Genomic DNA, 19,235 nt, shown 5'->3' with positions numbered 1-19,235 from the left:
ACACTTGGGTTTTCTCAACAAGGAAAATGCTCGGTTGCCCAAGAGTGGGAAAGAGATCGAGAGAAGAGGGATTTTTATGTGTTTGCCCCTTTTGTCAGCTGTTAGAGGGGCCCCCAAATTCACGCCAGCAACAGGGGTGTACCTACTGCTGTCTTGATTCCCATTTTGCCAGGGACACTCCAGAAGGAGACATTTTCCAAGGAAGGAATTGTTTTGGGCTACGAGAGAACCCGACAAACCCAGGAGACTGAAGTTTGAAACCTACTCTACCCTGATGGCTGGCTCCCCCATTAGCCTCAGTTTCCCCTCCTGTAAATAGGGATGATAAAGTCAAGGCTGTGAGATGGTGGGCAGACTGCCCCCACGCCTTACCACCACGTGTGCTGCAAGCAGCCAGCAAGGGAACCCTCTCTGAAATAGGTACCCAGATTCGAACTTGACCTGGCCACCGGGGTTGGATGAATAGAGGGAGAAATAGAAGGATAAAAATAAGAACCACCGCCGCCCTTTCCTGGAGTCAGCGGAAAGGTGCATCTTACAGGACATCACACCAACAGCCTAAGTGAGTTCCAGCTGAATTCAACTGAGAGTTGATTTTGTTACACTTTTTTTTAATTGTAAAAGTAGCGGAACGCTCAAGAAGATTTTGAAAACAAATTCACGGATTATCCCACGACCCCGGCACCCCCAATCATTCTCCCGTCTGCATATTTCCTCTCTGCCCATGTGTGGCCTGCATTTTCCCCTTGTAATGGGAAACATGCTCCATGAAAAACAGACAAGATCAGCCCCCAAACACTCTCGCTGCTTCCCTTTATATATTTATTTTACTGTGTTTATAAATAAGTCTGAGGACCTCCCCTACCCTTGACACAGACCTTTTTTGGTTGTCTAACTGAATTTAATTTGTAATTGAAAAAATTGTATTTATTTATTTCCGTTTTAATGCGACACCAACTGGTTTTTGAGCTGCCTTTCCCCAGGGGAGTTAAGCCCCTTGTCCCAGCCACCTCGGCCAGTCGCCAGGGCTGACACTGGCGGTGTCAGGACATGGCCAGGCCGGCTTCTTCTTGAGCCACACACACCGCCACGGAGCCTCTGCAGCTGTGCAAGTTCTCGCCGGGCTCGGCTTCTGTGGCCTGGCATCGCCTAGGTAACCAGTAGCCTGATGCAGAAATGGACTTGGGTGGGAGCAAGGGAAAAATTCCCACCACCCCTCCTCCTCTCAGAGTCAGCTGGTCTCTGTCAGTCCTTTCAGTCAACAGCTTTTAAAAACTGAAGTCACTTCCACTTCTCAAGTGCCTTCTCAGTGCCAAAAGCTGCGGCAGGTGCTCGCTCACCTCATCCTTACAATCCAACATCACTATAATCCAACACCCACCAGCCCATTCTACAGATGAGGAGACTGAGTTTCAGAGAGATTAAGGGACTTGCCCGAGGTCACATAGCCCCCCCGCCCCCATTTTGGTCTGAGTGACGCTGCAGCCTACCCTCTTCCTTTGATCCTATGCAACCGTGTCCTGGGCCAGTGCTGAGGAACTGAAAGATGGGCTCTACTTCTTCCAAGCAAAGACCTGGCTGTTGGTTGGAGGACCGACTGTCAAAGCCAGAATGGATAGTTCATTTCCATTAGACCCCTCACACTTTCAGCCACACCCGGGATTGCTAAATACTTCCATTCGATGCCCGTAAGGTTGGACACCCATGTGACCGCTCAAGAATCAGTTAGGAGGTCATGCAAGGAGTGAAATCTCAGCAATTAGTCCCCAGCTGGCCCACATTCTGCTCCACGGAGAATGGGGCTAATTGTGAAGTCAGATGGATCCATTGTCCAGGAAAGCTTACCACACTCTCTTGGACTATTTAGGAGCTGAGCAAACATGCTGGCTGGACAGGCTGTCCTGTACTGATGACAATCTCAGATTCTCCCGAGGCCCTGAAGCACTGGCTCAGCTTCACGCAGGGCCGGGGAAACCCTTTAGAATAAGATGGCCCCATCCCTGGGCTTCCGGGCTCCCCTATGGGGGCCTGTGAGAAAATAAGTCTGTTGCTCAATCCAAGGCCGAGGAGAAAGATGGAGACAGAGAAAACACTAGGGTGAAAGAATAAGGGGCAGAGGGAGCTGGACAGAGACTTCAAGGGCATCCCAGGAGCTCGAGCAGGACTCCCCACCCCAGTCTCAGCAGGCCGGGCCTTCCTGGCCCTCTTCTATGGATCCAAGACTTTGAATGCTATTGTTGTTACTTCTAACACATCTGTTGCCAGGTGCTGCATAGGTGAAAAAGCAAACCAGTGAGGATTAGATGAAACAACACTGCTAATTATCAAGCTGCATTGTGAAGTCACCAGTGAGTTCATTGGCAAGCCAGGCTCCAAGGCTTGCCCTGCAAGGAAGCCTGTCTGTCCATCCACCCAGCCCTGCCCACTCGCCCAGGCCCTGAGTGGAGGGAGCAAGGCCACACTTCTGTTCTAAGTGGACTGCTGCCTTGGCCCAGGGCTCCAGACAGGTGGAGCTGCTGAAATTGATCTTGGAGGACAGGAGGCTGCGGGTGGGTGGCCACTAAGGAAGGAGCATAAGAAACAGCCGGAGGATAGCAGGAGGATAGGCCATACTCCATCTCCTTCCTGTGCAGTCAGACCTGTGAGGCCAGCAGGGCACCCCTCCAGCCCTGGGAGGGAGTGAAGAGCATGAGTACTTCTCCACGATTGACTTCTCTCGTCCCTCCCCGCTTCTCCATTCCCTGTGCTGCACCCACACTCCACAGCAGCCTCCCACCAGCTTCCAACTGATTCTCTCATACCTCTCCTTACCCCTGCTCCCCATTTTCCACAATATGCTCCTAGGGAGTTTCCCAAAGGGGTACGGAATGCTATTAGTCCCCTGTTCAAAACTATGGCCGTGGCAGAAATGAATACAGAGCAGTGCTATCGAGGGCTGGCAAAGCTGGGGGAGAGATGGGTACTGCTACTGGAAATGTACCCAGGAATAGGGGTTTTTTAAAAATAACCTGACAATATCTGTTCAGATTAGGACATTCAGTTGGCTCCAGCAATCTCAGTTTTAGAAATTAAACCTTTAAGATAAGAGCTTGAGTCTGTCTGAAGGTTTGCAAGGATTTTTCTTTCTTTCTTTCTTCCTTCCTTCCTTCCTTTCTTCCTTTCTCTCTCTCTCTCTCTTTCTTTCTTCTTTCTTTTTTCTTTCTTTCTTTCTTTCTTTCTTTCTTTCTTTCTTTCTTTCTTTCTTTCTTTCTTTCCTCTCTCTCTCTCTCTTTCTTTCTTTCTTTCAAGAATTGTTGGTAGTGGGGCACCTGGCTGAGTCTGAAGAACATGCGACTCTTGATCTCAAGGTTGTGAGTTCGAGCCCCACATTGGGTATAGAGATTACTAAAAAATAAAATAAAATAGGTAAAAAAAATCGTTGGTAGTAGTAACACTCTGGGGAAATTGTGTCAATAAGGAAATGGTTAAATAAACAGCAATACATCCCTACTATGGAGTATAAAAAGAATGGGTTAGATTTCTATCTATTGAAATGATTAAGTGTCTATGACGTGAATTAGACAAGAAAGCAAGTGATGGATTGATAGAGTCACACACACACAAAGACTCTGTCCATTTCTGCCTTTATGTATCTAGGCTATTTTGTCTTTATATGTAATGAGGAGTATCTAAGGATTCAGATGAAATTGTTAATCCTAGTTATACTGATGGAAAGAGAATTAAGATTATTAATTGCTTGCATATCCGATTTGCTTTACTAGTTAGGGTGAATATCCATTGCTTTTGATATTCTAAAAGGAGAATTTAATAAAAGGTGACAGAAAGAAAGGAAAGAAAAGGAAGAAAGACCCTTCGCTGTCTCACTGCAACCCTCAGGGTTCTGGCTCTCCACCCCACCACCCTTCCACTCGGCCTGTACGCACCCCTACTTCCTCCCGACTGTCTTGACACACGAACACACAGACCAAGTCATTTCAATTCTTATCCCTTTTCACATACCGCCTCTTTTGCCAGCAAGTAGCTCCCTTTCACGACGTGGCAAATCCTTCTGGGCTCAGTCCAAATGCCACCTCCTCCAAAAGCCCTCTCCTGCCCCCCAAAGGTTGAGGGGTTGCTCCCCCTCTGGGCATCCCACCATCCCACACGTCCCCTGTCCCTTTGGGCACCACATTCCATTATATCCTGTCTTTAGGACACATGTCCCATCTAAAAAGAACACACCTAGGGCCTTCTCACCTGCAGACTGATGCAGAGAAGCCAGAATTCCAGATGTCTATGGAATGTTTCCTGGTTTGTAAATGTTGGCCACTTACTCAGATGTGTAATAAACTGTATTCGGGCGACACCATGAGCATGAAGGGGAAGAGTTCTGCCATCCGAGGCTGGCGCTGGGACGGTCCTTTGACATGGGTGGGGGGTACTCGGGTACTTGATAAGCTGTCTGCCCCCCAAGCAGGGGACTCTAGGGGGCAGGACGGTGAGTAGCCCATGTTTTCTGGGAGTCACACTGAGGAAAAGCTGCCTGAGGGAAAAGGGGATAAATGAAGGGAGGAAGGGAGAGGAATAGGGAGCGCCAGTAAAAGAAAGGGGGAAAGGACAGACCAGGCAAAGAGTTTAATCATTTTTGCAAAGGACAAGTGAAAACATTTTCTGCTCTATTTGCAATTTACAGGTGTCTTGATTTTGCCTACAGAGTCTAGTGATGTTCTATGAAGATTCTAAAAGTGTCCCCTAGAGAAATGACAGTCTGCAAAGCGGGCACTAATGCTGAGCTAGTTAAACAGGGTAAGTGATTTCTAAACAGAACTCTCGCTTTCAAAGAATTCTTCCCCTCTTTTACAATTACTATTAAGCTAGCTGAGAGCCTGGTCCAGGGGAAACAAGCCAGTGTTTTGAACAAATTCTCCTATCTATTGTTTACTAATGCTACAAACAACCCCATCCATCCAATGTGGTGTGGTCCTCCATCTATTATCTCTGTAGTAGCTTCTTCCCTGCAAACCTAGAAGATCGGAATGATCGCTATCCCCTTAGCTTTACAGATAAGGGATCCAAGGTCCAGAGAGGGTAAGTAACTCGCCCAAGGCCATCCAGCTAGGAGGAGGTGGAGCAGCATTCCAACCAGACTTTATGCAGTTGGAAATGCAGTGTTTCCCCCTGTAAATCAGTGTTAACGCAAATTTCAGGCATCCACCTACATGATTGTTCCCTTGTGGAAGAACAATCATTATGATTGTTGGCCTTATCCCGGCACCAACAGTGGTATTCTTTAATTAATGTTTAACTTTAAATAAACTTGTTTAAAAAAAAAGATTTATAAAGGGAAGTTTATGTCACAGTATCAGCCATCAACCATAGAGAGGTAAACTCTGAAAATAAGTAGAGTGGAGGCAACATGATGCTGGTGTTTTCCAGCTAGATGCTGTTGCCTCCTGAAGGTCACAGCCTGGTCCTTTGTCCACAGGACATCAGCAATCATTGTCAAGGTGTTAAAGGTGTACCAAGACGGTCTCCTGAATATAATGTGAGGATTAGCAGATCCCTGAAAGTGGAATGACTTTCTTGTCATGTGCCTAGATGTTCCTTCCTGCCGGGTCCAGGAACCCTCGACTCTTTTTGCCGAGAAGGACCGTGCCCCCAGTTGGGCCAAGAAGCCCTGTGCTGCCCCATGGTCCTGAGGATTCTTAGCAAGCACGATTTTCATAAGCCTCTTTGCAGTGGCCTGCAACTGTGTTAGCGATAACTCTATCATCAACAATTATCCTCCAGGTTACCTCCTAGGCCTCTCTTCTGCTGAGTCAGGACCTCTCCTTTCTCACACAGGTGACCAGCACCCAGGGGATATGCTGGCCTGACTGCTCTTCACGTTTTATATCCAGGAGCCCATTTAATCCTCCAGACTCCCTGAGATAGGGCTCATCACCCCCAGTTTTCAGATGGGGAGAAGGAGGCTCCGCTCAGAGAAGTGGCAGTACTTGTCCCAGGACACTTAGCTGGGAGAGGACAAAATTGGGGCTCCAACCAGTGCTCCCCCCGCCACCTCCTGGTGATCTTTCCATGCTACGTCTCCACTTTCCTGGAGACTTCAGTCACTCTGTGGGTAGGCAGAACTAGGAGCAGACTGAACTTTTCACTCACCCGCTCACTTATCATAAAGCCACAGAACCAGGAGGGATAAGAAATGCAACTGTACCTCCTCATTTTGCCTGTGAGGAAAAGCAGGAATCCTGAGAGGGGAGGGACCTGCTCAGTCGCCCAGCAAGTAAGGGACCCAAGGGGATCAGAATGCTTGCTTCTTAGCCGTGGTCAGGGGCCTGTCCCTTCACCCTCCTGCCCTCCTCACAGAAACTGGAAGCCATTGCAAAAAGCCGTGAGCCAGGGAAAGGTGAAAAATGGGAAAAGTGCCAATTTTATCAAGCTACAAGACACATAGGCTATTAAAGTTATGAGCAGAGGGAGGCCTAACTAGATTTAAAGTTTGTGGATCTAATAAAATTATTTTTCCTATTTAAATGGTGGTGACTATTATTTGCTAGGTCTGGAGGGAAGGAGGTAGGGGATAGGGAGAGAATTACCTCTTTGTAAATAACATAATTAAAAAGAAATTCTATTTATCTAGATTTTTCCACGTCTGAGAATCAGATTCCCCCATCAGTAACATGAGGATAATAATACACGCAGCTAGAGAGAATTCTAGTGAGGATTCAGTGAGTTAGTGCGGGTCTCACGCTGAGTATATGGTCTGACACATAACAAGTGTCCAATAAGCAGCAGCTGCTATTATTAAGAGGGAAGAGAAACCGAAACTCAGTTTATATTTCTACATACATTTAGGTCTTTTTCTTCCCCCTCTTGTGTAAACACACTCTTGTTTTATAAAATCTGGGAAATGCAACAAAATCATGCTATTACTAGAAGGGAGCAGATGAAGCTAATGGCGTGATGCTGAGTGCCTATCTGTGTCAAGCCAGGGACAAGAGAAATGCAATCACAGAAAAATAAAGGGAAACCAGTTTGGGGTTTGGAGTCAGCTTCACCTGGGGTCCAATGCTGACTGGTTCACTTAGTTGCTACGTGACCTTGTGCGGGAGATAAACTTGGCAACTCTTGCTCAGACTCTGAAATGTGCAGCTACTTCTGGGGGAGTGTGAAGGTCAATTCTAAGTCTGGTGGGTTCAGCGTCTGAGGTAGAATGAGCCCTATTTTTCTTTGTGGACAATCAAAAACTCTGTCCCCTCTCACATGAGTCCAACATTCGTTCCAACTGTCAAGACACAGAGACCACTCCTCACAACTCAAGTTCGCTCCAAGTCACTGGGGAAGGCGACCTTCCGAGTCCTGTGAGCTGCCCCCACGTTCTCCGCCGCGACTTTGACTTCTGGATTTATTCATTTGGTCAACTGGTATTTATTGAGACCTTCGCTGTGCTAGGGGCTCTTCTGGGTGCTGGACACAGTTCCTATCACAGGGACTCTGAAATCAGACCTCCGTGGATCCAGGCCTGGGAGGCCGGGTGTCTGCATCAGAGGGTCCCGGAGGCTGGAAGGCTCAGCGCTCCCCTCTGGGGCCAGCCTGATGTGCTCTCCAGCCCGACTTTTTTTTTTGACCTTGGGCAAGTGGCCGTGCCTCTCTGAGCTACAGTTCCACCTTCAATGAAATGGGGTGACGGACTACAGGAGGCAAAGGCCGAGAGGGACTCCAGGAGAGTGGGAATCTCTGCACCCCAGTACAATTCTGAGGAGCAAGCCAAGTCTGGGACTGGGACTTGAAAGCGCTTTGCCACACCTCCAGCTCCGGTTGAGCGCAGTTTCTGTTACCCCCCCCACAAGGGTCCTCCTGCCTGTGGTGACCTGCAGCCCCTTCCCAAGACTGACACAAGCCTGGGGCCCAGCTCCAGTGTCCCAACCCCTCCCCTAGAAATGACTAACAAAATTCAGAGTAATTGCTTCTAGTTGTCTTCATCCTACAGGTAAAGCAAATCTTGCTTACTTCCCACCAGGCTACTAGGGGTGGGGCAGTTGAAAGAGATTCTGTCTTCCTTAATTAAAAAATATAATTATGTCCATTAAACAATTCCCCACGTTTCCTTTTCCCTTTACCCTCCCCCCCACCATGCCCAACTGGCAGAGGTTTGAAGCTGAAACAATTCTGGAAGCCATCAAATAAGAGAGATCAGAGATTCCTGCCCAAGGATTTGGGAACCCACAATCCAGGGTGCCCTTTGTCTGTGTTCCCTTGCTAGTTATTTAGCCCATCCCAAACTCAAGGGTCCCATCTGTCAAGGTGAAAGAAAGTGGAAATAGTAGATACTTCATTGCTGTGAGCAATTCCAGATGCCTCCCCTCCCACCTTTAGAGCAACTTCTGCCTCAGGCAAAATACATAAATTTAAAAATCAGCAAAACCCTGGTATTTACTAGTTGTGAGAAAGTCTTAAGCTTCAATTTTCTCCTCTTTAGGGAACCATCAGGGCCCCTACATCATATGGTTGCTGGAGGAATAAGAGAGCGGACAGTTAACTGAACCCTGGTTCAAACCTCACCTCAGCCCAGCCCAGCCCAGAATGGGTGGTTTTTCTGGCTTTACAGATGGGCAAACTGAGAAGGGGTGGGTGGGCAGAGATTTGTGAATGGCAGGGCAGGATCCCCTGGGTGCCATCCTGGATGGCTAGACTGGTTCCATAGGACTGAAAGCACCCAGCTTCCTGAAAACACCCCTTTCATGCAGCACGCTATCAGAGCCTGGGCCCTGCTCCTGGGAAACTTCCTCCCATTGGAGCAGGGATTGGGAAGGTGCCAGCAAGCTGTACCCAAGGACTGGGAAACAGATGTGACTTGGAGGTGAGCCGTTTGTCTAAAGCATTTCTTCTTCCCTCAGTCGCTATCCCTCACTCCAGAGTTGCCAATCTGCTTCCTTCTGAAGAGGTGGGTAGTTATTCCCATTTTACCAACTTGGGTGGCAGGGGTGGGGGGTGGGGAGGCAATGCTGAAAAAAGTTGCAGACTCCTGCTTCCAATCCTCCAGCATGGGGTCATTGGACCCCAGATGTGCATGATGCCAGGCAGATCTATGGAAAAGGAGGTAAAAATATCAATAATGACTTAAGAAAGGATAATATACAACACTCACTGAATGCTAGCCCTTTCCATAGTACAGACGAGGAAACCAAGGAGATGAAGGGATTTATCCCAAGTTGCACAACAAATACGGGGTTCAAGCCTGTTTAAAGCCCGGGCAGCTCCAGGATTCCAGACACAATTGCTACAGCCACTTGTGAGTGCGGTGCCCGCTGCAGCCACACTCTGTGCTACTTGTTTTTCTGGTAAGGCTTCTCACCTTGTCCTCACCAGCAGCAACCCTGTGAGCTGCCCACTAGGATGCCCCTTCTGAAAGGTACTGAGGCCCAGTTGGATGACAAATGGTAAAAAGTAGGGTGTGGATTTGAATCTAGAGCTAGAGAAGGAATGGAACTCGTGGCTCTTTTCCCCTTTCACAACCCTCACACCTGCGGTGGGGAGAAACAACTGGAAGTCTCCAGGGACTGGCCTATCCCTCTCCAAGCTCCTGAGGCCGGCCGCCAAGCGGTACCAAGGCTGGCTGCCGCCTTCTCTTCTCGCCCTCTCCCCCCGCCCCGCTCCCAGGGCATCCTCATTGTGGGCTTCTTCCAGGGCACCGGGTCGAATTAGGCTCGTCGTCCCACAGCAGATCTTAGGCCAGCCTCCCTCCTGTCTGCGCCGCGACGTCTTCATCTGTAAAATGGGAAGCCAGTGAAAGTTCAGGCTTCAGGCAACCTTGTGCAATCTGCAGAACACTTTGGCAAAGGACCCTTTTTTCCAGCGGGCGGGGGCCCTGGAAAACCGGTTTGAGCGTCCAGAATTTCTAAAACATGGGATTTATCGTCCTCCCCCCGCCCCCCAAGCAACCTCAAGCAGCAGCCAGTCTACCCCTCTTCCCGCTCTGTAACTCTGCAAGTGATCTTTTAAATGCCTGGAAATATGCCCACCCCACTACAGTCTGATTGTCCTCCTTCCTACTTCCCACGGCACAGGTAAGAAACAAGCTCAGAGAGGAGCAGCCTTTTCCCCGACGTCACACAGCGAACGATTGGGAGAGTGGGGGCGATGGGGGAGCCGCGTTGTGGAATTCCAGGCGGACATTGGCGCCCGCGTGTCTGCCCGCTTCTGATACCGGGTTCGGAAGAATAGGCCGCTAACGAGAGGCCCATTAGGAGGAATTGTCACTCCTCTGGGAGCGAGGTTGTCCCATTAGGGCGAATTGTCATTCCTCCTGGAGCGAGGTTGTCCCGGCTCCGCGCAGGCTGAGTGCCGGGGCCGAGAGCAATTAACGCGGCTCCGGCGCGGGCAGCCGCCTCTGCCCGGGGCAGCGGGGGCGGGGCGGGGCGGGGGCGGGGCGCCCGGCGCGGCTGGAGCCGGTCACCCGGCGCAGCCCCTTCCCCTGGAGCCCGCCTTTCATCTCCCCGCGCCTGGCGCCTGCCCGCAGCCCTGGCCCGTCTACAGCCCCCTCCTCCGCCCCTCCCCCGCCTCCTCCGAGCCGCCGGGATCCAGCGATCGGTCCTGGGGGTTGCAAACGCTAGGGTCCGCGCCCCGTCCTCCACAGTTTGCAAATAGTGTTTTTACATTGGGGCCTGCGGTGCGCGTGCGCGGCTGCTGGGTGCAGGGCCCCGGGACGTGCTAAATCCCCCTGGGAGCGCGGGACTGTGGAAGGATGAGGGTCTGTGAGGAGGGGCCCTGTGCTGCGCGTGGGGATCCCGGGTCCTCCACTACCAATCTGCGTGACTTTGGGTAGCATACTCAGTGCTTCCTAGCCTTAGGCTTTTCCCTGTAAAATGGGGAAAATAATCCCCGCCCGGAGCGGTGTGTTGGAAGAAACAAATGAGATCCTGGAGGACAGGTACTAAAATATCTTGCAGAGTTGAAGTTTCGCGCTGGGGTTCCTTCTGAAACCCCACTGTTCTTCCTACAGATACTGCAGCTACGTCAACGTCCCCGGGAACTAACCTTTATTAAGTCTCCCCTAAGCGCCACAGTCAGTCCTGTGACAAGGGGCTACACCTACACCGCGCACTTTTAAGGCTGCGCAAAATTCTCAGCCCGGGAGATTTTACGAAGAACCTATCGTGAACTCTGTGAAAGCTGGCGATGAGCCTCATTTTGGATATCTAGCAGAGAGAAAGCATTCGATAAATTGCTCCTGCTTCTGACATATAGTATTTTTTATTGATCCCCTACACCTTCTAGTTACTTTATGTAGCCTATTGAATTTAATTACTACAAGAGCCACCTGGGAGGTAAGGATTATTATCTCTCATTTTAGAAATAAAAAAGCAGGTTGAGAGAGGCAAAGTAACGCGACTAAGATCCCGCGGCCAGGAAGAGGTGAATGTCCAGAAAACACAGCCAACGAAGAAGCAAAAGCACAGAGGGGGCTTTCCGTAAAGGGCTAGGGTTCTGTTGAGGTTCGACCTTTTTTCTAACTGAAGTGAGACCCTTTCCTGAATTTTCCCACCCCACCAGGGAGCTGGGAATGGGGAGGGTAGAGGAAAAGGTGGGCAGGCTGGTTGCCCTCTGGGCATCTCTCCTGCTCATTTTATGGACAGAGCTTGGCATCGCAGTTTTAAACACCAGTTTGTTTGTTTGTTAGTTTGTTTTGTCTCTATTTTCCTCTTTCCAGCTTCATAATTTTCTTTCCCTGTCTGGACATCAGGACCTGAAAGTAGTGAGGGGAACCTGTCCCAGAAAAGTTCATTAAAACAAAAGAAGTCTAGTAGTATGTATTTTTACATTTTTTCCCAGGAATGAGCGTGTGTGCCCCTAAATTGGCAAATATTAACAGAGAGTTTTCAGGAACAATTATAAAACAGTGGCTGGGTATAGCCTAACTGAAAGCTGAACCCTTTTGTACACTTTGGCAGCTTAGGGCTAAACGAATTTCAGGTTGGCTTCCAAAATATATAGCCTGCACCTTGCTGGGTACCTCTAGAAGGCACAGGACTTAATCTGGATTTACCTGTACTATATTTGAGATGTATATCAAGCCAACTATCATCAAGTATGACTCAAGGGGAAAATGCATACATCTCCAGATAGTTTAATTTTTTTTTAAACTTTCTTTGAGCTTCCAATTTGTTGGGGGGGGGTGGCGGGAAGAATATGGTTGGTGAGAGAGAGACCCAGAGGTTTTAGAAGACTGTGGTTAGAACTTCTTTACTTTTTAACTTTTTCAGAACCATTTCTAATCAAACTGAATTAATTGGCCTGTGCAGACTGTTTTTACCCCCTAAGATTCAGATCATGTCTATTCAGGGTATCCTCCGCCAGCACAGTTTCATTCTAGGCAGAGGTTTAGGATGAAGGAAACAGCGCATCAGAAAGATGGGTCTGGGGGTCAGGTTTCTAAGACTCTTGCACTGGGAGGTAGCCTCCAAACCTTGATCATTTCAGTAATTAAAAACAATGTCTCTTCCTTCCAAGTGTCTGGGAACTGTTTAGCAAGCATCTGCTGTGTGCAAGGCCGAGCTCGGAGACTTCTATTTATCTCATCATTCTGGGTTAATCATTGAGATATAGGGAAGAGCAGCTGCAGCATGGAAAGGGTCACTTTGGTCTTGGCCTGGCAGCCCGCGGAGAGAACCAATGCCTCTGCACACTCTTAGCTCTCTCCCCTGTCCCTGGGCTGGTACAGTCATCACTAAGTCTTTGAGATGTAATTACCCAGGGTATAATTTGGGGCGGGGTGAGGATATCTATGCTTTTTTTTTTTAAACCAGGTGCAATGAATAAAAATATTCTTCTCAAAAACGTAATAGGCCTGGGGTGTGCAAACTCGGAAGCCGGTATTTCTGAGATTTGCAAGAGGAAGGGAAGCACTAGGTATTATCGGCGCCTTTTCCTTCCTCCTCCCCCTTGAAGGCAAACACTGGCACCCAAACACATGACAAACAGGCTCAAACAAACGCAAGAAACACACAATACACGTAGTCCTTAGGAAAAGGTCGGATCCGGGTGTCGCCCAGAGAGGAGATTCGAGGGAAAGAAAACACGCGGACTGCAATTTTTCTAAGAGTGCGCTGGTTTTGTTTCGAGTGGAAGAGATGCGGACCACTGCTTTAAAATTTCCAGTCAGAACTTTGGAAGACCAGTCTCTGACCACCTCTCGGTCTCTCTCCGTCCCTTCTTCTTCTAGGGGTAATAGGTTTCGCTGTAGGGCTTTCGCCAATGGCGAAAGGAATACTCTTGCAAGCTCCATGTATGTATTACTGCCTTTAGCAGGGATGCTGGCCCGTGTTTTCAGTGCTGACTCCTAAAGTTAGCTGTTTCCACGTATAGTAGGAGCTTCACAAATGTTTTTGCAATGTCAGTTGCAGATTTTAAACGTGTTCTGGCGGTGGGTGTTGGGGGAAGTGGTATGGGCGCGAGGTGCCTTTTTAAAAAGGGGTCAAAAGAGAGAAGAAATGGGACTCGGCGAACTTCCTCTTTAAATAATCGGCCTTAATTACGCCATGGACTTTTCAGTTTTGGCGTGATTATAACCCTTGAGGGATCGCCTAATAACAACTCTGCTGACTGCTCCTGTAATTAACTCCTAATTTATTTCAAACAGGAAAAAAAAAAAGAGGCCCCAGCCTCTTCCTGGAGAGCCAATCAGAGGCGAGCGTCTGTGGCGTCAGCTCCAGAGCCGGCGCCGATTGGCTGAGCCGAATCTCCCACTTCCCCTTGGAGGAAAGGCTCGGCTCCCAGCGCGCCCCTCCCGTCTCCCCCCAAAAAAGTTTGAGTCGCGGCTGCCGGGTTGCCAGCGGAGTCGCGCGCGGGGAGCTACGTAGGGCAGAGAAGTCATGGCTTCTCCGTCCAAAGGCAATGACCTGTTTTCGTCTGATGAGGAGGGCCCGGCGATGGTGGCTGGGCCGGGCCCTGGGCCTGGGGGAGCGGAGGGGGCCGCCGAGGAGCGCCGCGTCAAGGTCTCCAGCCTGCCCTTCAGCGTGGAGGCGCTCATGTCGGACAAGAAGCCGCCCAAAGAGGCGTCCCCACTGCCAGCCGAAAGCGCCTCCGCCGGGGCCACCCTGCGGCCACTGCTACTGCCCGGACACGGCGCCCGGGAAGCCCACAGCCCCGGGCCGCTGGTCAAGCCCTTCGAGACCGCCTCGGTCAAGTCGGAAAACTCAGAAGACGGAGCCGCATGGATGCAGGAACCCGGCAGATACTCGCCGCCGCCAAGTGAGTGAGCGTCCGGGCCAGACAAGGGGCAGGCGGGTCCGTGGATTTCTGGAGGGAGCTAGGGGGCCGGTATTCCAGGCTGGGGGTACGGAGACCCCTCTGCACTATAATCCCGGGAGAGCGAGCCTGGGAGTTCTTGGCCCCTTGATATCTCCAGAGTTCTGCGAGCCGACTGGAGCCAAGACACCTTCTGGGTCAGATCCGCGCAGCGCGTGTTCGGGATCCCCTAGCTGTGCAAAGTATCCGACACAATTGAGGATTCGCTGGTCTTTGAAGGGCGCAGCGTAGCTGGTTTTGCCGGGTCGCTCGGTTATCGGTTTCTCTAGCTCTCAGCCCCGCGCTCCAACCACTTTGCCTATTTTTGTCTCATCGTCCACCGGGTTTCTGTCTGGAGAATGAAGAGAGATCCACTTTTAATGAGCACTCGAATATGTGCCAGGCAGAGGCGGAGGTGCCGTACCTCCTTTCAGAGTTCACAACCCAGCGAGATGTGCCCTCATTTTAAAGATAAGTCTAGGTGAAATCTAACCCCCGGTATTGGGTAGAAATCATTAACTTCCATTAGGGAAGTTAATCCCGCAGGATCCCAGGAAGGGATGGAGGCAGAAACTGATGCCGGGACGAAATGTCTTCCTGTCGTCCCCGCAGCCTGCACCTTCGCCGGGAGCGGGCTGGGGTCCGAAGCGCGCGGGCTCTCTCGGCTCATAGTAATAATTAACAACCTTCCAGCAGCGCTTGAGGGTTTACAAAATGATGCTCATTAGTTCACCAGATCCTGATATCGCTGGAACCCTGAAGGGCAGGCAGAAGCACAGGAAAGGTGGTTAGTCCCTATGCGGACACCCGGACTTTAAGAGGACTGAACTTGCTTGGTCCAGGTCACCAACAATGGCTGAATTGGGCAAGGGACCCTAGGTGTCCAAGCTCTGCTCCTCTGTAGGGTGTCCTGACCACCTTTGATTCTTCTCCCTAGAGAAACCAAGCAGAGGTCCCCAGACCTGCACCCCGCTTCCTGCCAATGAGGCAGGATGGCAAGCAGCCCAGGAGAATTGATTTCTCTTCCAGCTTTAGCACTTATTTTGGGCCTGGGTCCTTAACACAATTTGGAGAACTCTAGTCCTTATAGCCCCTTTTATTTCTATCTCCTGGCCTTTACGATTTCTCTACCCCCCACTGCACCTTTAGAAAAGGTGAGAAAGGGGGGTCTGCGGAGGGACTTTTTCCAAAGCTGGGAGAAGAACCCACACCTTCCTTCATTTCCTTCAGTCAGCCCTCAAGACTGAGTTGCATAGTGTTTTGTGAACAAAACAAGGCCATATACCCCGGAGGCAGTGGCTGTCCCCTCCGGCATAGCTCCTCCACCCTGTTAGAAACTCTGAAAGATTCAAAGGGTGTGGAGATTAAGGACTCAAAGAATTTAAACTCAAGTTTGCACAGTGCTTTATAGCACTTTTCACTATATTATCTTATCTGATCTCTGTGTGTCCGCAGCCGGCCTCCTGGTAACAGACAAGGACATTTCGGCGGAGTTCAGAGGAATCAGCACACACTGAGTTTGGGCTTGACCAACGACTCCCCCCCACCCCAAGAACAAAAACAAAAACACCTTGGCAATATTTAATGATCACCTATCCAGTGGTAGACAGGGCTCTGGGCATTCTAAAATTTAGTACTCTGAACCACATAGCACAGTATTACCCATTTTATTGATGGTGAAATAGAGGCTCAGAAACTTAAGGAACCTAATTTGTTAGACAAATATTGAGTGCGCATGTTTTTCTAGGCCTGGGTCAGTGCCCATCAGCACATCAGCGATTCAGGCCTTACAGTGAGGTGTCCAGAGGTCAGAAATCCCTACTTCCTTGGGCCTTAGGGTTGTGGGATGGCAATTCCCCTCTGGCTCTGTAAACCGCCCCCCCCCTCCCCTCACAGAGAGGATGAACTTCCCTGCTTGGGGGCCCTGGATATGACCTTCCCATGAGAAAAATCCAAGATTCTGGAGAAAGGATTTAATTTTAAAACCAACAGTGGTTCATTAGCTCTTTGGGCCTAGAAATGACAGCAGAAGCCCTGTGGTTGGAATCGTGGGTCCAAGGAGCTTCTAGCACAGGAGCCTGGGGCAAGAGGGAGCCACTGGCCAGGTTTGTTATTTGGAGGAAGTAGGGTAACTGCTGTTTTGCTTTCTATAATCTGCATCCATCCTTTGACTGGTTTAAAAAGCAGGGTGGGGGTGGAGGTGAGGAGTGTTGAGAGGGAGACTCTTAGCTTTATGGCTTTGATACATGTAGCCTGGCGTTTTGTAGTTCAAATGCAGCCTCTAGAAGCAGCCGGGATGACTGGGATGACCATTCAGGGCACAGAGTTCCTGCAAACATGGAGCAGGATCAAGTGTAGACACTGGGAGCTTGGTATGTACCTTGAGACAGTGGAGTCCTCCAGGGAGCTAGGTCTGGTTTGTGAAGGGTGAAAGCAGGTCTCTGAGTCTTCAACAGGGTTGTTAGTTTATTTGTAAATTAAGAACTAGGTGCCTAAGCTCTCTGGCTTATTTAGGGAGTATGCAAAAGTCTAGACTTCTGTGTACCCATCCCTCTCTCTCCGGTTTCTGTTTTTGATCGATTGTAGAACCTACTGCCTCTTACTTTTTAGTCACTGAAGTGATGGTTAATAATGTCACACTAGGAGGAATCCCTTTCTTGTTGGAAATGGAGGCTGGGTGGGACTTGTTGTGTCACCCTCAAGTATGAAGTGTAAACTCTTTCTTGGGCCATCGAAGTAACTAAACAAGAAATGCGACATTCTCCCCATGAGTACTTTGGAGTTACTACTGTGGCTACTTGTGGAAAATTAGCATAGCTCATAAAAGCCAAATGCAGAAAATTAATTGTTTAGCATTCTGTCCCACAGCTCCACACTCCTGCCTCCACCTCCCTTTGAGGAAAAGAAGCCCAAAGTTAGTTGATAACTATGGAATCACAACGATGCCCAGTCCTGTGACTTCCTATAATTGAATCCATTTTAAATATGGAGTCTGGATGTGGTTGGCATACCTTTATTTTGCTTGTTATTCCCTCTTTCTAAATTCTGGCAACAAACTAATCATTTACACATTTGCTCTAAACCAGAGAATGGTTAGAGATGACTAAAATGTCATCACATGCTCTCAACTTGGAGGCAGCATGATTTCCCCTGACATTTACATTTATGAGCAAGCTAATTTTTCCCTCCTTCTTAGTAAACTTTATATTACAGAAGCACCCGGCCAAGAAACTTATCCCACATCCAGATCTGTAAAATGATGTTCAGGTTTTATAATCTGTAGACTGGATGGAATGACAGCTGTGCGGTTGTTTATTGCATGGGGCTGCTCCCAATCGGGAGATGCTATTAATTTACCGCGGACCTTTATCTGCACGATTATCCTTCATAAATATGCTGATGCACTCCAACTTTTGCTGGCATGGAGAAGGGACCAACCCAGTTTATTGGACCCTCTTTCACTTGTCTTCTTAAGGGCTTATCTCAGCATCTTAGAGAAGTGAGGATTGTTATGAACCCAGTTCCCCATTTTAAAGACCAGAGAACTTAAGCTCAGAAGAGATGGGGTTTTGTTTCTCAGAGAGCACTATGGCACCCTTGATACCAATTCGTGGCTGTTCTAGTTCCTTTATCCATAATGCTGGTGTTTCCCATATAGAAAGTTCTGTACACTGAAATTCCCAAACTTTTTGTAAAAGACTCAATTTCTTAAATAAAGCAATTTATCCATTTAAATATGGTCCTCCCCCCCCCAACCCCCACATGGATTTGACAGAAGTCCCTTTTTGAAGGATGAAGAAGGGAGGCCCGCACAGGCATACCTGGGAGAAAGCCACTTCTTTTGCTAATTCACTCCCTCTCTGTTCCCTAGGACACATGAGCCCCACCACCTGCACCCTGCGGAAGCACAAGACCAATCGGAAGCCAAGAACGCCCTTTACCACGTCCCAGCTCCTGGCTCTGGAGCGCAAGTTCCGCCAGAAACAGTACCTCTCCATAGCAGAGCGTGCAGAGTTCTCCAGCTCTCTGAACCTCACAGAGACCCAGGTCAAAATCTGGTTCCAGAACCGAAGGGCCAAGGCGAAAAGACTGCAGGAGGCAGAACTAGAAAAGCTGAAAATGGCTGCAAAACCTATGCTGCCCTCTGGCTTCAGCCTCCCTTTCCCCATCAACTCGCCCCTGCAAGCAGCATCCATATATGGAGCCTCCTACCCTTTCCATAGACCTGTGCTCCCCATCCCGCCCGTCGGACTCTATGCGACTCCAGTCGGATATGGCATGTACCATCTATCCTAAGGAAGACCAGCTCCATAGACTCCGTTGATGGATGTTTGTTTAAATGGGTCCCCCCTCCTCCCTCTCCAAGAAGGCAGTACCAAGCCTGTACTCCTGCTCTGCAAACCTTGCATGCGCCACCCTAAGCGGCTAGGCCCACAGGGCCACAGACATAGTTTGAATTTGTTCTTTAGGCTGGAGGCACCAAGCCCCATTTTCTTGGTGTGATCTTCTAGATGCCCCCTCCTCCTTTCACAAAGATTGGCTCTGATGGTTTTTCTATATAAATATATATATATATAATAAAATATAATGACATTTTTATACAGCAGACGTAAAAATTCAGATTATTTTGAAAGGCAAAATTTATATGCACATATATATACTTTTTTCTATATATCACCTTCCTAAAAGAGACTGTTTAAGTCCATTTTGTTTTTTCTTATAGGAGAGACCTATTATTTGCTAAAATTGCTGACATTTGGTGATTTTGACGGGATGATTGACTTTTGCTTATGGAAAACAAAGGTTAGAATTAGGCACAATGCATAGGAAGTAGATATGGAGAGATTCCTCAAAATGATGAGGACACATCGTGTTTTTGCATTTTTACATGCATTTAAAACTCATTAGATACTACCATATTTGGCCTTATATTTTTTCCCTCTGTCCACATTGTTACAGATTGTTAAAGT

General features: G+C 49.0%; 1 protein-coding gene across 1 annotated transcript; it reads left to right on the top strand.

Annotated features, from left to right (window-relative positions):
• The first annotated feature begins 13,850 nt into the window (after window positions 1–13,850).
• On the top strand, window positions 13,851–18,561 carry MSX2 (msh homeobox 2). The gene is made up of 2 exons (XM_028102790.1): window positions 13,851–14,229; window positions 18,137–18,561. The coding sequence occupies exons 1-2, from the start codon at window positions 13,851–13,853 to the stop codon at window positions 18,559–18,561; spliced, it is 804 nt and encodes a 267-aa protein (XP_027958591.1).
• The last annotated feature ends 674 nt before the right edge of the window (window positions 18,562–19,235 follow it).

Source organism: Eumetopias jubatus, unplaced genomic scaffold (assembly GCF_037043125.1).
Source record: "Eumetopias jubatus isolate StellerSeaLion01/CBP00866 unplaced genomic scaffold, mEumJub1_p1.0 scaffold_5, whole genome shotgun sequence".
In the NCBI taxonomy this organism is placed as follows: Eukaryota; Metazoa; Chordata; class Mammalia; order Carnivora; family Otariidae; genus Eumetopias; species Eumetopias jubatus.
Note: the sequence above shows the minus strand (reverse complement) of the source record. Positions and strands in the feature narration are given on the sequence as shown.

Bases quoted from the DNA above. Each gene is read 5' to 3' on its own strand.
- MSX2 (XM_028102790.1), top strand. From the start codon at position 13,851: ATGGCTTCTCCGTCCAAAGGCAATGACCTGTTTTCGTCTGATGAGGAG. The intron at 14,230-18,136 runs GTGAGTGAGCGT...TCTGTTCCCTAG, and splicing joins CAGATACTCGCCGCCGCCAA to GACACATGAGCCCCACCACC.